This window comes from Ornithorhynchus anatinus, chromosome 1, assembly GCF_004115215.2.
Source record: "Ornithorhynchus anatinus isolate Pmale09 chromosome 1, mOrnAna1.pri.v4, whole genome shotgun sequence".
NCBI lineage: Eukaryota > Metazoa > Chordata > Mammalia > Monotremata > Ornithorhynchidae > Ornithorhynchus > Ornithorhynchus anatinus.
This window is the reverse complement of record NC_041728.1, coordinates 127941203-127957342: the sequence shown is the minus strand read 5'-3', so window position 1 is coordinate 127957342 and position 16140 is coordinate 127941203. Positions and strand designations below refer to the sequence as shown.

The following is a 16140-nucleotide window of genomic DNA, read 5'->3' as shown; positions in this document are numbered from 1 at the left end:
GGGTAGAAGTCAATTTAAAAAGAGTAAAATGTTAAAGGATTCATTTTAATCCTATTAAGATACTTTAAAATCCTCCATCAAGATCATTTAAATTTGATTTGCTAAAGTTCCCAAATATCATGAATGGGGATCAACCTGGTACGTAATCTGCGACGAAAAGTTTTATAGATGAAAATAAATCCGATCCTTGAGGTGGCCCAAGGCGCCTTTGAGAATTAAAAGAAGTATTGACGAGATTATGCCCGGTTGGACTCAGTCAACGTAGGGCAGAGAGGCCCAGCCTAAAGAGAGAGGGCCAACCAGGTAAATCAGCTCCCTCCTTTGGAATCTCTCCCTTTTCTCCCGTGCCAGTCCAGCTCCGCTTTGGGGGAGTTGGGAATGGAGAAATGTGGAGATTTTCCATGGCACTCTTGGTCTCGAAGCCAAATGGGGATTTGGTCCTGGCAGCAAGTCCGAGTCAGGTAGGAGGGCAGGTAATGGGAGGGCCTCCCCTCCTCCTTGAGCTTAGTTGGGTTCGAAGGGTCTGCCCCCACCTTTCCTGCCAAGTGCCGTCATCTTCCTTCCTCCCCACATTATTAAGCCCTTTGGTGAAGCTTGAGTTTCACTTCTCAGACTGGGGTGTCCTTTGAGCTCCAAAACCATTGTTTACAAAGATATTATCTCAGTAGACAACAGACTTGGTGACTTACCCATCAGCTCTAATGTCTTCAGGCATTTGCCTAGCTCCTTCCGAAAGTCATCGTATTTTCCGCAGTTCCAGAGGCGGTGCAAGGCAGAGATCCTCTAGGGCTCGGGGCAATCGGCAGGGAAGACAGACAAGCAGACGGAGGTAGAAAGAGGCACAAACACAGGTGGAAAGAACCAGTCTCGGTCCTCAAACGGCAATAGCAGCAGATGAGAATCAACTGCAGGTGAGAATCAACTGCAGGTGGGGGGGGGGGGGGGGGGAAGAGATGAAGTTTCCTCCTCAGTCTTGCCACTGCTGCTGTGATGCCACAGACTGTCACTTTGAGCTGTCACCCTGAAACCCCCTTCCCTTCCAAGGAGCAGACTGGAAGCAGGAGGCCACGGTTGTGGTGGCTTTGGAGGGCGGTGGGCGGGTAGCCGGCCTTGGCTATCCTACTGATGCTTCCCTGGGCAGGTCTTTACACCGCTATCATCAGAGTTACTTCGGTCACCCTGGCCCAAGGTGGAACTTTCTGTGGTCCCCACCAGTAGCTTATCAGGTGTTGTGATGGTCAGAATTTTAGGTAGGTCCTGTGTCAATAACATAGTTTATAAAGGTGAAGAATTTCATCAAGTTAAATGATCATTGGAAGTAGATTTGGATGCGGAGTCGATAATTCTGTTTTCTCAAAAAAGGAACCAAAATACATAAGCTTATTATAATGTAAAGTGGGCATTAAATTGTTTAAGTAATGGGTCTAGCATAGTCAGATCTGTAGTGCAAGGGATGTGTTTTGGAACTTTGGAGTCCGGAAAGACTACATTATAATACTCACACCTTGATTGTCGTGCTCTTGTAATCCTTGGTATTTATTGAGCGCTTACTGCTTGCAGAGCACTGTACTAAGCGCTTGGGACAGTATGACATGACAGAGTTGGTAGACACGCTCCCTGAGCACAGTGAGCTTACAGTCTAGAGGGGGAGCAGAGATGAGAAATTTCTTTTTGCAAAACAGTTTTTCCTGACACAGATTGTGTTCTATCCCAGCAGTTGTGCAGTGTTGGGAGAAGTTACTAAATAGTGTTATATTAAAAATATGTATTAAAAATACATTATAGATTGTACAGTGTGGCAAAAAAAAAAACACCTCCCAAATAGCCATAATCAATCAAGCACTTTACTGTGTGCAGGGCACTGTACTAAGCACTTGGGAGAATACAGTACAGTAGAGTTAATAGACATGATCCCTGCCCACAAAGAGTTTACAGTGTAGAGGGGGAGATTAAAGTAAATTACAGATTTCATCCATTCAGTCATATTTTCTAAGTGCTCACTGTGTGCAGAGCACTGTACTAAGCATTTGAGAGAGTTCAGTATACAATGAACGGACACATTCTCTGCCCACAGTGAGCTTACAGTCTAAAGGTGGGGGAATTGAGAGTATATAATATGTACACAAGTGCTATGGGACTTGGGGGTGGGGGGAATATAATAATGTTGGTATTTGTTAAGTGCTTACTATGTGCAGAGCACTGTTCTAAGCACTGGGGTTGATACAGGGTAATCAGGTGGTCCCACGTGAGGCTCACGGTTAATCCCCATTTTACAGATGAGGTAACTGAGGCCCAGAGAAGTTAAGTGACTTGCCCACAGTCACACAGCTGACAAGTGGCAGAGCCGGGAGTCGAACCCATGACCCCTGACTCCGAAGCCCAGGCTCTTTCCATTGAGCCACACTGCTTCCCGAATATCAAGTGCATAAGCGGTACAGATCCAAGTGTGTATGTGACGCAGGAGGGAGAGCGAGGAGAGGAAATGAGGGCTTAATCTGGGAAGGTCTCTTGGAGGAGATGTGATTTTAGGAGGGCTTTGAAGGTGGGGAGAATGGTGGTCTGTTATATATGACCGGGGAGGGAATTCCTTGGCAGGGGGAGGACATGGCCAAGGGGTTGGCGGCGAGAGAGATGAGATTGAGGTTTAGTGAGTCAGTTGGCAAAGTCCCGCAGCTTGGGAAGTAGTAGGAAATTGTGGGAGTAAGGTAGGAAGGGATGAGCTGATTGCTTTAAAGCCAACGGTAGGGAGTTTCTGTTGGGTGCAGAGATAGATAGGCAACCACTGAAGGTTCTCGAGGAGTGGGGAAATGGATCGAATGTTTTGTTTTAAGAAGAATGATCGGGGCAGCGGAGCTAAGTACGGACTAGAGTGGGAAGAGATGGGAGACAAAAAGGCTGATGTAGTAGTTAAGAGTATAAGTACTTTGTGGATCAGCGTGGTAGCAATTTAGATAGAGAGGAAAGGGCAGATTCTAAAGATGCTGTAAAGGTAAAACCGACAGGATTTGGTGACTGATTAAATATGTGTGTTGAGTGAGAGAGATGAGTCAGATATAATGCCAAGGTTATGGGCTTCCGAGACGGGGTGGAGGGGGCCGGATGGTGGCGTCTACAGTGATGGAAAAATCAGTGGGGAGAACAGGGTTTGAATGGGAAGACGAGTTCTCTTTAGGATGTGTCAAGTTTGAGGTAGTGGTGGGACAACCGTGTGGAGATATCTGGAAGGCAGGAGGAAATGTGAGACTGCAGAGAAAGAGGTAAGGACTGGAGAGGTAGATTTGGGAATCATTTGTGTAGAGATGGTGATTTGAAATCAAGAGAGTGATCGATTGTAAATAGAGATTGGTAAGGGGACCCAGACGTGAGCCTGGAGGGTCCCCCACAGTTAGAGGGTGGGAGGCAGAGGAGAAGCCTGCCAAAGAGGCAGCGTCCAGAGAGATGTGGAGGAGAGCCCAGAGAGGACAGTGTCACCGAAGCCCAGGTTGGGTAATGCTTCCGGAAGCGGGTGGGCCGCAGAGTCGCAGGCATCTGAGAGTTTGAGGAGGATTAGGATGGAATTGTGAGGCCATTACGTTTGGCAAAGAAGGTCATGGGTGACCTTAAGGAGGGCCGTTTCCCAGGAGTGAAGGGGGCAGAATCAGATTGGAGGGGGTTAGTGAGAGAATTGGAGAAGTTGAAGCCTATTATAATAATAGTGGTATTTGTTAAACGCTTACTGTGTGTCAAGCACGGTACTAAGCACTGGGGTGGATACAAGAAAATCTGGTTGGCCAGAGTCCCCGTCCCACACAGGGCGCACAGTCTCAATCTGCTTTTTACAGAGGTGGTAACTGAGGCACAGAGAAGTCACGTGACTTGCCCAGAGTCACATAGCAGACAGGTGGCGAAGTCAGGATTAGAACTCGGATAATAATAATAATGATGATATTTAAGCGCTTACTATATGTCAAGCACTGCTGTATGCTCTGGGGTAGATACAAGCTAATCAGGTTGGATACAATCCCTGTTCCACATGGGGCTCACTGTCCTGATCCCCATTTTACTGAGGAGGTAACTGAGGCCCAGTGAAGTGCCTTGCCCAAGGTCAAATAGCAGACAAGTGGCGGAGTGGGATTAGAACCCAGGGCCTTCCAACTCCCAGGCCTGTGCTCTACCCCCTAGACCATGCAGGTCTTTATGACTCCCAGGCCCTTTCTCTATCTACTAGGCCACACTCCTTCTCTGGGTATAGATGATTGGGTGTAAACGACTTGCTTGAGGACTTTGGAAAGGAATGGTGTGAAGGAGATGGTTGATATCCAGAGGAAGCCACAGCCACCGGAGGAAGAGAAACAGCATAGCCTATTGAAAAGAGCCCGGGACTGAGAGTCAGGTCCTGAGTTCTAATCTCAACTCTGCCACTTGTCTGCTGTGCGGCCTTGGACTAGTAACTTCACTTCTGTGCCTCTGTTTCTTCATATGTAGAGTGGTGATTTAATTTCTGTTCTTCCTCCTACTTCGACCGTGAGCCCCGGGTTGGGGCACTTGGTGTGATCTGAATATCTCCTATCCACCCCAGCACTGAGTACAGTGCTTTGCGCATAAGAAGCACGTAACACTTAACAAATGCCATAGGAACAAAAAAAAGAAAAAGAAAAATCCATGGGGTCCAGGGAAGTTTTTTTTAGGATATGGGATACTTGAGTAGGTTTGAAAGCTGTGGGGAAGGAACCAGTGATGGTGATCAGTAAAAAATAGCCAGTTGCAGACAGTTGAATTCCCAAAGGTTTAGACAGTCCCCCAAGTACACTGAGGCTATGTTCCTTGAAAATTTGGTGATAAGTGGCTGAATTTCATTCAATCACTCAATCGTATTGAGCGCTTACTGTGTGCAGAGCACTGTACTAAACGCTTGGAAAGTACAGTCCGGCAATAGATAAGGTCAATCCCTACCCAACAACGGGCTCACGGTCTAGAAGGGGGAGACAGACAGCAAAACAAAACATGTTGAAGTCACATGGCCTAGTAAATGGAGCACGGGTTTGAGTTGTGGGTTCTAATCTCGGCTCTGCCACTTGTCTGCTGTGACCTTGGACAAGTCACCTCCCTTCTCTGTGCCTCAGTTACCTCATCTATAAGATTGTGAGCCCCATGTGGGACAGGGACTGCATCCAAACCTATTCGTTTATCCACCCCAACACTTAGAACAGTGTCGGGCACATAGTAGGCATTCGTGGCTTAGTGGAAAGAGCCCGGGCTTGGGAGTCAGAGGTCGTGGGTTCTAATTCCAGCTCCGCCATTAATCAGCTGTGTGACTTTGGATAAGTCCATTAACTTCTCTGTGCCTCAGTTGCCTCATCTGTAAAATTTGGATTAAGACTGTGAGCTCCACGTGGGGCAACCTGATGACCTTGTCTCTACCCTAGTGCTTAGAACAGTGCTTGGCGCATAGTAAGTGCTTAACAAATACCATCATCATTATTATCATTATTAACACTGCCCAGTGTTTAGTACAGTACCATGCATACAGGAATCGCTCAATAATTATGATTAATAATAAATACCATTATTATTATTATTAGGATCTGTTCCATAAGATGTGGAAAAATGAAATGAAATTCTCTTCTGTGCTATAAACTTTAATGCTGAGCATCAGTAAACTTTGTTTTGTTCACTCTTTGCTAGTCATTCCAAGCATAACATCACAACATCCATGCATTACGTTTTTCTATCACCAGCTTTATAATGAAATTCTCTCGCAAATTGTAAAGCCCAAAGCATAGTTTTAAAATAGTTGTACTTATCACGTGCTTACTGTGTCCTAGACGCAGTACTAAACCCTAGAGTAATTACAAGATAATCAAGGAGGAGAACAGGTAATGAATTCCCATTTTACAGCTGAAGAACCTGAGGCCCAGAGAAGTTAAGTGACTTACCCAAGGTCACACGGCAGGGAAGTTGCAGAACCCAGGTCCTTAAACTCCCGGCCCCGTGGTCTTCCCAATGGGTCACGTCACTTCTCAAAATATGAAGTGATACAGAACCCTGTAGACTGTTAACCCACTGTGGTCAGGGAACGTGCCTTTGAGCCCGTGATAGCGTACTCTCCCAAGTGCTCCCTGTAAACGCTTCATAAATACGGTTGATTGATTACCCCAGCCCTGAGATGATGCATTTAACCGGCTACGTAGACTCTCCCATTGCCAGCCGACCAAACGCACTGCTCAGGATGTGCTTCCAGACTAGGGGAAATTTCCTCCTCCCTGTTCCCTCCCTACCCTCCTATTTCTGCTCACTTTCCTACTTCACCTCCTATGATCCCTTTGTGTTGAACTCTACTCTGTGGGATTTTTTTTTTTTTTAGTTCTCTTCAACCCCTTTAATTCTAACCTCAACAGCTGTGTGACTGTGGGCAAGTCACTTAAATTCTCTAGGCCGCAGTTACCTCATCTGTAAAATGGGGATTAACCCTGAGCCTCACGTGGGACAACCTGATGACCCTGTATCTACCCCAGTGCTTAGAAAAGTGCTCTGCACCTAGTAAGCGCTTAACAAATACCAACATTATTATTAACAACTTAACACTTAAATGCAATAGGAACAAAAAAAAGAAAAATCCATGGGGTCCAGGGAGGGTTTTTTTTTCCTTTTTTTCTTTTTTTAGGATTTGGGATGCTTGAGTATGTTTGAAAGCTGTGGGGAAGGAACCACTGATGGTGATGAATGAAAAATAGCCAGTTGCAGACAGCTGCAGTTGCCTACTGTGTACGCTTGATAGCCTCCCCACGCTTTGCGACGTCCCCTTGGCTGACTTTCAGCCCTGCTTCTCTGACCTGACCCGGGGGGGCCGCGGGAACGGAGACAGCGAAGGATGGGGTCGGTCGTAGGACAGCAGTCCCAGTCCAAGTGGTCAACGCCTCGTTTTTTTGGTTCCATTTCCAATCGCCCTGCCCAGCGAATGAGATACGGTGCGGTGGGAGAGGAGGGAGGCGCAGATGCTATTTGGCCACTACTAGGGTGAAAAAAAACACACCCCAAAACTTCCCCAGCGGAGTTCAGTACAAAGGAACAGACAGTGGCTGATGGGAGGCAGGGAGCCTGTGAAACCGCATGAGTGTAGAGGATGGGCCCGGAAGTCAGAAGGTCATGGGTTCTAATCCCAGCTCCATCACTTGTCTGCAGTGTGACCTTGGGCAACTCATTTCTTTGTACCTCAGTTACCTCACCTGTAAAATGGGGATTGTGACTGTGAGCCCCATGTGGAACAGGGCCTGTGTCCAATCTGATTTGCTTGTTTCCACCCCAGGGCTTAGTACAGTGTCTGGCACATAGTAAGTGTTTAACAAGTACCATCGTTATTAAGGGACGATGGTGGGCAGAATTGCAGTCAACCATTGGCTGAGTAGGAGCAGAACTTTGGTTTTCTGGGTTATCTCAGCAAAAGGTGTAACATGTATCCCCATCTTGTTTACATTATGGGTTGTTTGGAACGTGGACTAGTCCCGTACCAGCTTCAGTTAGTTTTGATAATTAAAATATCCAAATTATAGTTTAATTGGCATTAGATAGCAAATGCGAAAAAACCCCCAACCCAAATGACTCATTACCTTAGAATGAATTTTGTCCTTTCTGAAAGCGACCCCTCAGTTGAGCTGTGAGTGATATAAGGTTATATCAACAAAAATTCATTCTTTGTAGAAAACAGTAATTGAATAAGACTCCCAACCCAGTGATTTAAATCAAATCCACCATGATTAGGTTTTAGCCTCAGTTTTTTTGTGTGGAGATTATATTTTAGTTCTAACTATGTTACTGCTATTTTTTATTTCTTTTACTGGTATTTTGCTGTTCTTCCCCAGTGTCCATTTATAAATGCTGCCAAACTATCCACACTGTAGTACATTCCGTTTGATATTTGCAGAAATATGTTCTTTTCAGGCAGTGAATTTGGTTGAATCTAACAAATGGAATCAAACAGCAGCTTTGTTATTTGGAGGTGTTCCTTATATATCCTGTATAGGAGGCAGGAAATAGTCTTTTTTTTTTTTTAAAAAAAAAGATGACTTGCAATAAAGGTCTTCTAATTTGAAATGAATTTGGAGGGAATATGGCAAGGAAAGATTTGAGTTTACCCTCACACTTTCTGTATGGAGCTGTCTTATTTTGGCTTCATGACTTGGTCATTTTGGTGAACTTCAGGTCATCAGATTTTACGGGTTTAGGATTTTAACAGAAACTACTGACCGTTGGCTTTAAGGCAGCCATCTCTCTCTCCACTACTTTTCACTTCCTCTCCCACTCTACCGTAGCGCTCGTATTTTGCTTATCTCCAGCCTCCCCACTCATTGCTCCTTTTTGCCTCTCTCTTGCCGCCGACCTCTTTCTCGTGCCTAGGAGCTCTCTGCCCCTTCGCGTCCAGCAGATCACTGCTTTCCCCATCTTTAAGGCCCTTCTAAAATTATGCCGTCCCCGAATCATCTCTCCTCTCCTGCAGTCTATTCCTCCTCCACCCCCACAGATTGCCACTTCAGGACTTCTGCATCGTTTAAGCAATCGAACACTCACACACCTCTTACACTGGTGTACATATCTTCGCTTCCCCCCAGCTGTAATTTATTGCTAATCCGTCCCCCGTTGATTCCCCACCTAGAATTTATTTCAGCGTCACCCCCACACTAAATTTTCAACTCCTCGAGGGCTACCTCTTTCATACTATCCAAAGTGCTTAATGCAGTGCTCAGCACAGAGTAGGGGCTCACTAAGTATCATCGATTGGTTCTTCAAAATCACGACACTTTCTAACGCATAACGAACTTGAGCGCTACTGATGATATCTTTTCCCCTCTGATAGAGCATGAGATTGTTGGCACATGAGAAGGCGTCTTGGTCCCAAGATGAAAATGTAACTGGAAGTGTTTTAGACATCCTACTCTTCAGAGTCATCCCGCAGTCCTTCTTGCTTTCTAAATTTCGCTTTCATTTTTTTTTTATTCTCAAAAGACTTGAGACTCAAAACGTGTATCATGTTTTAAATCTTGAGGCAAACTTTTATTGTTTTTTGTTTCATTCAAGGTGTCTGCTGTAAGATGGAAATTCTAGTTGTATTTGCTGGACTCTGGCTGTACTCCTCCTCAGTAAAGGCAGATTCTAAAGCAGTTACAACTTCTCTTACTACTAAGTGGTTTTCTACACCATTATTATTGGAAGCAAGGTAAGAAGGCTGGTTGATTAGTTCCTTGATACAGTTGAGTAAATGTACTCTAGTTAAACTACTTAGTGTAATCTGTAGCAAACCAAAACCGGTTAAGAGCAAGTTACTTTCTGTATATCCCTGCGACCGTCTACTTCTGAGCTTCTCGGACTGGGGGAGTGACTCCCTGGGGGCATTCCCAGCAGCATTTTCATACCGCTAACGGACCCGAATGTATTTCAGGTAAACGGAAAAATCTTTTTAGAGCTGGAAATGGTAGGGGAGTCTTCATCTTCCCACCCAAACCCAGCCCGCCCCGTGACTTTCCCATCAGCGTAGACAGTACCGCTGTGCTTCCTGTCTGACAGATCCACATCCTTGGCATTGTCTTCAGACATTTCTCTCATTCCACCCACCTGTTCAGTCTGTCACTAAATCCCGTTCAGATCCTAATCACCTTCATGGCGTCGCTAGAATCCGCCCTTTCCTGTCCGTCCAAACTGCTACGATGTTAATCCGAGCAGATGTCCTCTCCCGCCTTGAGCACTGCATCAGCCTCCTTGCTGACCTCCCTCCCTCCTACCTGGATTGTTTTTCTACGAAGACGTTCAGTCCGTGTTTCCCCACTCCTCAAGAACCTCCACTGGTTGCTCATCTACCTTGGCATCAAACAGATACTGCTTACCAGAGGCTTTATAGCATTCAATCACCTTGCCCTGTCCTACCTTACCTCCCTGATTTCCTACTACAACCCGTCCCGCACATTTCACTCCTCTAATGCCAGCCTGCTCACTGTACCTCAGTCTGTTGGTGTCACCACCGACCCCTTGTCCATGTCCTGCCTCTGGCTGGGAACTCACTCTCCGTTACTTTCAAAGCTTTATTTAAAGCATATGTCCTTCCAGAGACCTTCCTCAAGTAAGCCCTCATTTCCTCTTCTCCCACTCCCTTCTGCCTCACTCTTGCACTTGGATTGGCACACTTTATTCACCCCTCTCTCAGCTCCACAGCACTGAAACATAGCCGTAATTTGTTTGTATTAATGTCTGTCTTCCCCTCGAGACTGTGAGCTCGTTATGGGCAGGGAATATGTCTACCGACTCTGTTATATGCACTCTCCCAAGTGCTTAGTACAATGCTTTGTACAAGGTAAGCACTCAGTAAATGCCATTGATTGACCGATTTTGTGTGTGTGGGAGGGGATATTTGATCCAACATCAGGGTTTACTGGAAAGAGTTTCATTCCAGTTTAGGCTTTCCCCTCTGTACCCTCTATTTAAGCCGTGCGTGTACTTTGTAAAACCTTCTTTATGCCACTCTCTGGCCTCCGACCTCTGACCGTGTCCAACCCGATTTGCTTGTATCCACCCCGGCGCTTAGTACTGTGCCTGGCACATAAGTGCTTACAAATACCACAATTATTATTATTATTATTATTTGATACCTCATTTCCATGCAGCTTCTTCCCCTCCAGAAGTAGCGTTCCAGGGAAAGTAGGGGCGAGAAAGAATGGGCAGATTTAAAAAGGCTAAGGAAGGATATGTGCTGAGGAGACATCACTTTTCCAGGATGGGGATTGCTTGGGATGAACTGGTCATACCACAGATAAAGGAGGCATTTCTCATCTGTTGACACTTGCTTCGGTCTTATTAGGCTACTAGCTTGTTAGCCTACAGGTCTGACTATTAGTTGAAGCAGCATGGCCTTGTGCGAAGACCACCGGCCTGGGAGACAGAGGACCTGGGTTCAAATCCCAGCTCCGCCACATGCCTGCTGTGTGAGCAAATCACTTAGCTTCTTTGTGCCTCAGTTGCCTCATCTGTAAAATGGTGATTCAGTACTGGTTCTCCCTCCTACTTAGATTATGAGCCCCGTGTGGGACAGGGACTGTGTCTGGATTGATTGTCTTGTGTCTTGCCCGGCGCTCAGAACAATGTGTGACACATAGTAAGCGCTTTAACAAATATTATTATTATTACCGCAGTGGGTTTTGTTAAAGAACAGAACAGTTTCCTTGGTTCTACATATCTTCTGGGTGCTTGTTAAGTCTTAAGAAATGGGACTCAGTACCCCGTGACTGACCTGAAAGCCTTTCCTTGTTGGATTGGGCTGAGGATCGGTCGTCAGGCCCTGCCTGACAGAGGGTGGCCTACGTTCTCCTCTACTTTTCGACAAGCACCACGCCTCTGGCTCTACCGTGAGTTGTGTGATGTTGCACATATGCATGAAAGTCTTCGCCGTTTTGGGGATGAGAAGCAGTATGGCCTGGGCCCGGGCGTCAGAAGGACCTGGGTTCTAATTCCGGCTCCTCTACTTGTTTGCTGTGTAACCTTGGGCAAGTCATATCACTTCTCTGAACCTCAGTTTCCTCATCTGCAAAATGGGGCTTAAGACTATGAGCCCGATGTGGGGCAGCGACCGTGTCTAACCTGAGTAGCTGGTATCTACCCCAGAGTTTAGAACAGGGCCTGGCACATAATAACTGTTTAAATACCATCGAAAAACAAACAAAAAAACCTGTAAATGTTTGCAAATGTACCAGAAGTGAGATTGGGCTGGGCAGGTCTGGACTGCATATTCTTGGGTTAGGGATTTTTCCACTTCTCGGGAAAGGTGACTTAGATAAGGACATTTGGTATCTGTGTTTACTGACCTTGGATAAATAAATGAAAGACTTGTCCACTTCATTCCTACTGATTAGTTCAGTCAGTGAACCTGTTGTAGTTATTGAATGTTTACTGTGTGCAGGGCACTTGAGAAAGTACAATACAATACAGTTGGTTTAGTCCTTGCCCACAACCAATTTACCAGTCAATCCATCGTATTTACTGAGTGCAGAGCACTGTATTAAGCGCTTGGGAGAGTACAGAATAACGTTCCTTGCCCCCAGCAAGCTTACAGCTCGAGGGGGACATAGCCATAATTTTCTTATTTATATTGTCTAAGTAGGTAAGTGCTATGGGGCTGATGGGCGTTGGTGAATAAAGGGTGCTAATCCAAGTGCCTACAGATTATAGAGGGGGAGACAGACATTGTTAAAGACAGACATTGTTAAATTACAGATGGATTTTTATACACAAGTGCTGTGGGGCTTGGTTGGGGGGTGGTAAAGTGGTCAACGGCTAGAGACTCACATTTATCTCACAATCTGAGGGAGCGCAAATAGGGGAAATGAGAGCGCCTTGAGTCCTTCCTAAAATCTAAATCTAAACGATTGAGCTTTACCGTGATTTTCATGATAATTGATTAGAATTGGCTGAATAATTTGTAAATGCTTTTACTTGTTTATCCACCAAGTTTTACCCTGCTGTTTATTCACTTCTCTCATTCTAATTTATTTTGCTATTTGCAATTTTTCCTATATGAGAATGTCTTATTGGGTTTATTATTGTTGTTATTACTATTACAATGATTAATAATAGCATTTATCAGGCCCTTAGTATATGCATGCAGATCAGAAACAGTTCCTGTCCCACATGGTCTTTGAGGGAGGGGGAAACAGGTGTTCATCCCCCTCATTAGAAATGAGGAAACTGAGGCACAGAGAAAGTAAGCGACTTGCCCAAGGGCAGGCGGCAGGCACGTGGCAGAGCTGGTATTAAAACCCAAGTCTCCCGACTGCCAAGCCCGCGTTCTTCCTAGTAGGCTGTGTTAGGGTTTTAAGATTTAAAAAAAATCCCAGACCATCACTAGTCTTCTGTTTTTTATTTGACCATCTGCTCTCCCTCTCTCCTATTATTATTTCGTTAGACTTTTTTTAGTCGTCCTAAACCCACTTCCCTATTATTTCTCTAATGGTTAGATCTCCATGACTCCTCTTCCCTTGCTCCTTAGAATTTGCTTAAGTGGAAGATGTCCTGCAGAGGAGTTTTCTGTTCAGTGGGCACTGATTCGCTTCCAAGCCCAGCTTTATCCGCGCCTCGTGGGAAGAAAATTAATCAGACGGTTGTTTCAACAGCCGGCCAAAAGTCAGCCGGGGAGACCTATTGGTAAAGATTGACCACTAGCCAGTGCTGAGATCTTTAACTGCAATAGTGACTTTTGTGCAATAATGATAATAATAATAATCATAGTGGTATTTGTTAGGCAGTTAGTATGTGCCGGGCACTGTATTAAGCACTCGGGCGGATAGACGATATCAGGACGGGCACAGTTCTGAGTTGCACCTGCTTTACAGATGAGGAAACTGAGGCATAAAGTAACTTGCCCAAGGCTCCACAGCAGGTAAGCGGTGGAGCTGGGAATAGAACTCGGATTAGAACTCTCAGACCCAGGCTTTCTCCTAGGACATGCTGCTTTTCTTTTGCTTGCACTTCAGGATACACTCAATTCCTCAGTTCTCCTTTAACACGGGGATTAAGTTCGTGAAGATCTCTGCAGTGTTGGAGACATAGATTTTAGTTTGCAAGCCTTAGCTGACATTTCTCATGGGTACGTGACTTCTGACACTGCAGCCCACTAAATCTAAAAAGGCAGGTATTGTCAGAAGAGCATTCTCAATTTTAGTAGCCATATTGTGTCAAGAATGCCCAGTGAAATACTGAATGCTTATCAATCACCAGTCAATGGTGTCTCTTGAACATTCAGTATTATAACAGCAAGCAAAAGGTGCCAATTGTGATCTTCTGAGGAGTTCCAAATTGATTCTGAAGGATAGCACCCAGCCCAGCAATCTCATTTGCTCCATTTCCAGTCGACTCTCCTGGAAAAGAAACATTCCATTACCACTTTCTCTTTAGCATTTTCTAATCCCTGTCCAAAACACGTATAAATAATGCAAGTAAATCTAAATTTCTTTTTGCTATACTCTTCCCTACCTCTTCAAGAGTCATTTTGTACTGGAGCTTCAATAACCAGGGTCGTACCGTCTTGAATCCTCTCCTGTTTGCACAGGATTTTCTTGCCGTCATCAACACCGTCATGGAATTTGGGAGCATTCTGTTGTGCTGTACTCTCCCAAGTGCTTAGTATAGTGCTCTGCACACAGTAAGCGCTCAGTAAGTGCAATTGACTGGTTGTTTGATATAATAAAAGCAGAAGACAGTTTGTGCTCTCAGGATTTAATAATCTAATGGGGGAAACAGGCAGACACAGATGCTATCCTACTCTGTCCTCTTTGTGCTTCTAATTAGTTCATTGGAAATAATGTTAGTGAAAAAGTGCAAAATGAAATATAGTTGTCCAGAGGAAAAGACCAAAATGTATTGATGTGTTAGCAAAATCCAGTTGATGAAAGCAGTATAATTAAAAATGGTTGAAAACATAATGGAGTTGCATGATCAAGTAGCAGTGCAGATGTGTCCCGATAAAATCTTTTGAGTTCGACTTTTTTTTTTATATGTGCTGACAGATTAGCTGAGGGATTAGATGATGATTAGATTTGCCTTTTTCTAATGCTAAATTAAAATGGACTTCTCCCAAGGTGGATGGAAGGGAGGTTGGAGGATTTTAGGTAAAGGTAAACTTGATAGTTATCTCAAAGTGAAATCAATCAGTCAATCAGTGGTATTTACTGAGCACTTACTATGGGCAGAGCACTATACTAAACTTGGGAGAGTAAAATCCAGCAGCTTTAGCAGACGTGTTTCCTGCCCGCGCTGAGTTTACAGTCTAGAGGAAAGAGCATTGTAGGGAATATGGCTGTTAAAATCCAAGAGTGCTTTCACAGAAGAATATTTTAAATGTGGTTGGCTTTACGTTCACTACGAATGAAAGCGAAACCAGATCCAACTGGTAACAAAAATACCTCGTGGAGAAACCGAACTGAAATATGCATCAGTGAGGTGGGGATTAGCTGCCGTTGCCCGTCGGTGGGCGTGTTATTTTTGGGAGGACCGACGATTTGGAAAACCCGTGAGGAGAGAGGGAAGGAATTCCACGCAGGAATAAAAGATGTCTGCGGTGAACTGGAGACAGGCAAATGGAGAGGCCGAAATACGAGTAGGATGATGATGATGATGTCGGCATTTGTTAAGCCCTTACTATGTGCAAAGCGCTGTTCTAAGCGCTGGGAGGATATAAGGTGATCAGGTTGTCCCATGTGGGGCTCACAGTCTTAATGCCCATTTTACAGTGAGGTAACTGAGGCACAGAGAAGTTAAGTGACTTGCCCAAAGTCACACAGCTGACAAGCAGCGGAACCGGGATTTGATCCCATGATCTCTGACTCCCCAGCCCATGCTCTTTCCACTGAGCCATGCTGCTTCTCATAAAGCTAGCTTGAGAGGAGAGTGTGAGCTGGGATAGAGCAGGAGATTGGAATGGGATGGACCCGAAAGGTGCCCATTACAACAGCAGTCCCTGCGTGAGAACCGCATACGAAAGGTTGTACCGATCAGGTGAGGCCCTGAATCGCTTGTACTCGGCGGGTACGTGGGCCTGACCGGGGCTACTGTTATCCTCCAAGTTTCCTGGGGAGGAGCCGGGACATTTGGGGCTGGGCCAGGAAACCACCTGCCGCTCAGGCAGGGCTTAGAGTGGAGCTTTAGCTGGATCTCTCTGAAGTTGCTAACTCCTCTCCTCAAGATTAACCTCTAGACTGCAAGCCTGTAGAGGGCAGGGAATGTGTCTGTTGTATCGTATTCTCCTAAGCACTTAGTACAGTGCTTTGCACATAGTAAGCACTTGATAAATATGCTAGAAAGAGTGAATCTGAGGAAAGGGACCTGTATTTTAGGGTTCCTTAGGTTCTTAAATTGAAATAACAATTACGGTGTATATAGCAGTCAGATAATTAGGGAAGCAGCTTGGCCTAGTGGAAAGAGCCCGGGCCTGGGAGTCTGGGAACCTGGTTTCTAATTCCAGCTCCACCACGTACTTGTTCAGTGACCTTAGGCAAGTCACTTTTCTGTGCCTCAGTTCCCTCATCTGCACAAAGTGGGTGGTCCAATACCTATTCTCCCTCTTGCTAAGACTTTGAGCCCCATGTGGGATCTGATTATCTTGTATCTACCCCAGTGCTTGGAGTGCTT

At 45.3% G+C, this 16140-nt stretch overlaps 1 protein-coding gene across 3 annotated transcripts in view; it reads left to right on the top strand.

The window, feature by feature from the left end:
- Nucleotides 1-16140, top strand: part of UGGT1 (UDP-glucose glycoprotein glucosyltransferase 1) — a 125804-nt gene that overhangs the window by 10964 nt on the left and 98700 nt on the right. For all 3 annotated transcript variants that reach the window (XM_029058864.1, XM_029058863.1, XM_029058862.2), the window contains exon 2: nucleotides 9052-9190. In XM_029058864.1, the coding sequence (XP_028914697.1) occupies nucleotides 9066-9190 (125 nt within the window). In that variant the 5' untranslated portion in view covers nucleotides 9052-9065. The remainder of the gene's footprint in view (nucleotides 1-9051; nucleotides 9191-16140) is intronic.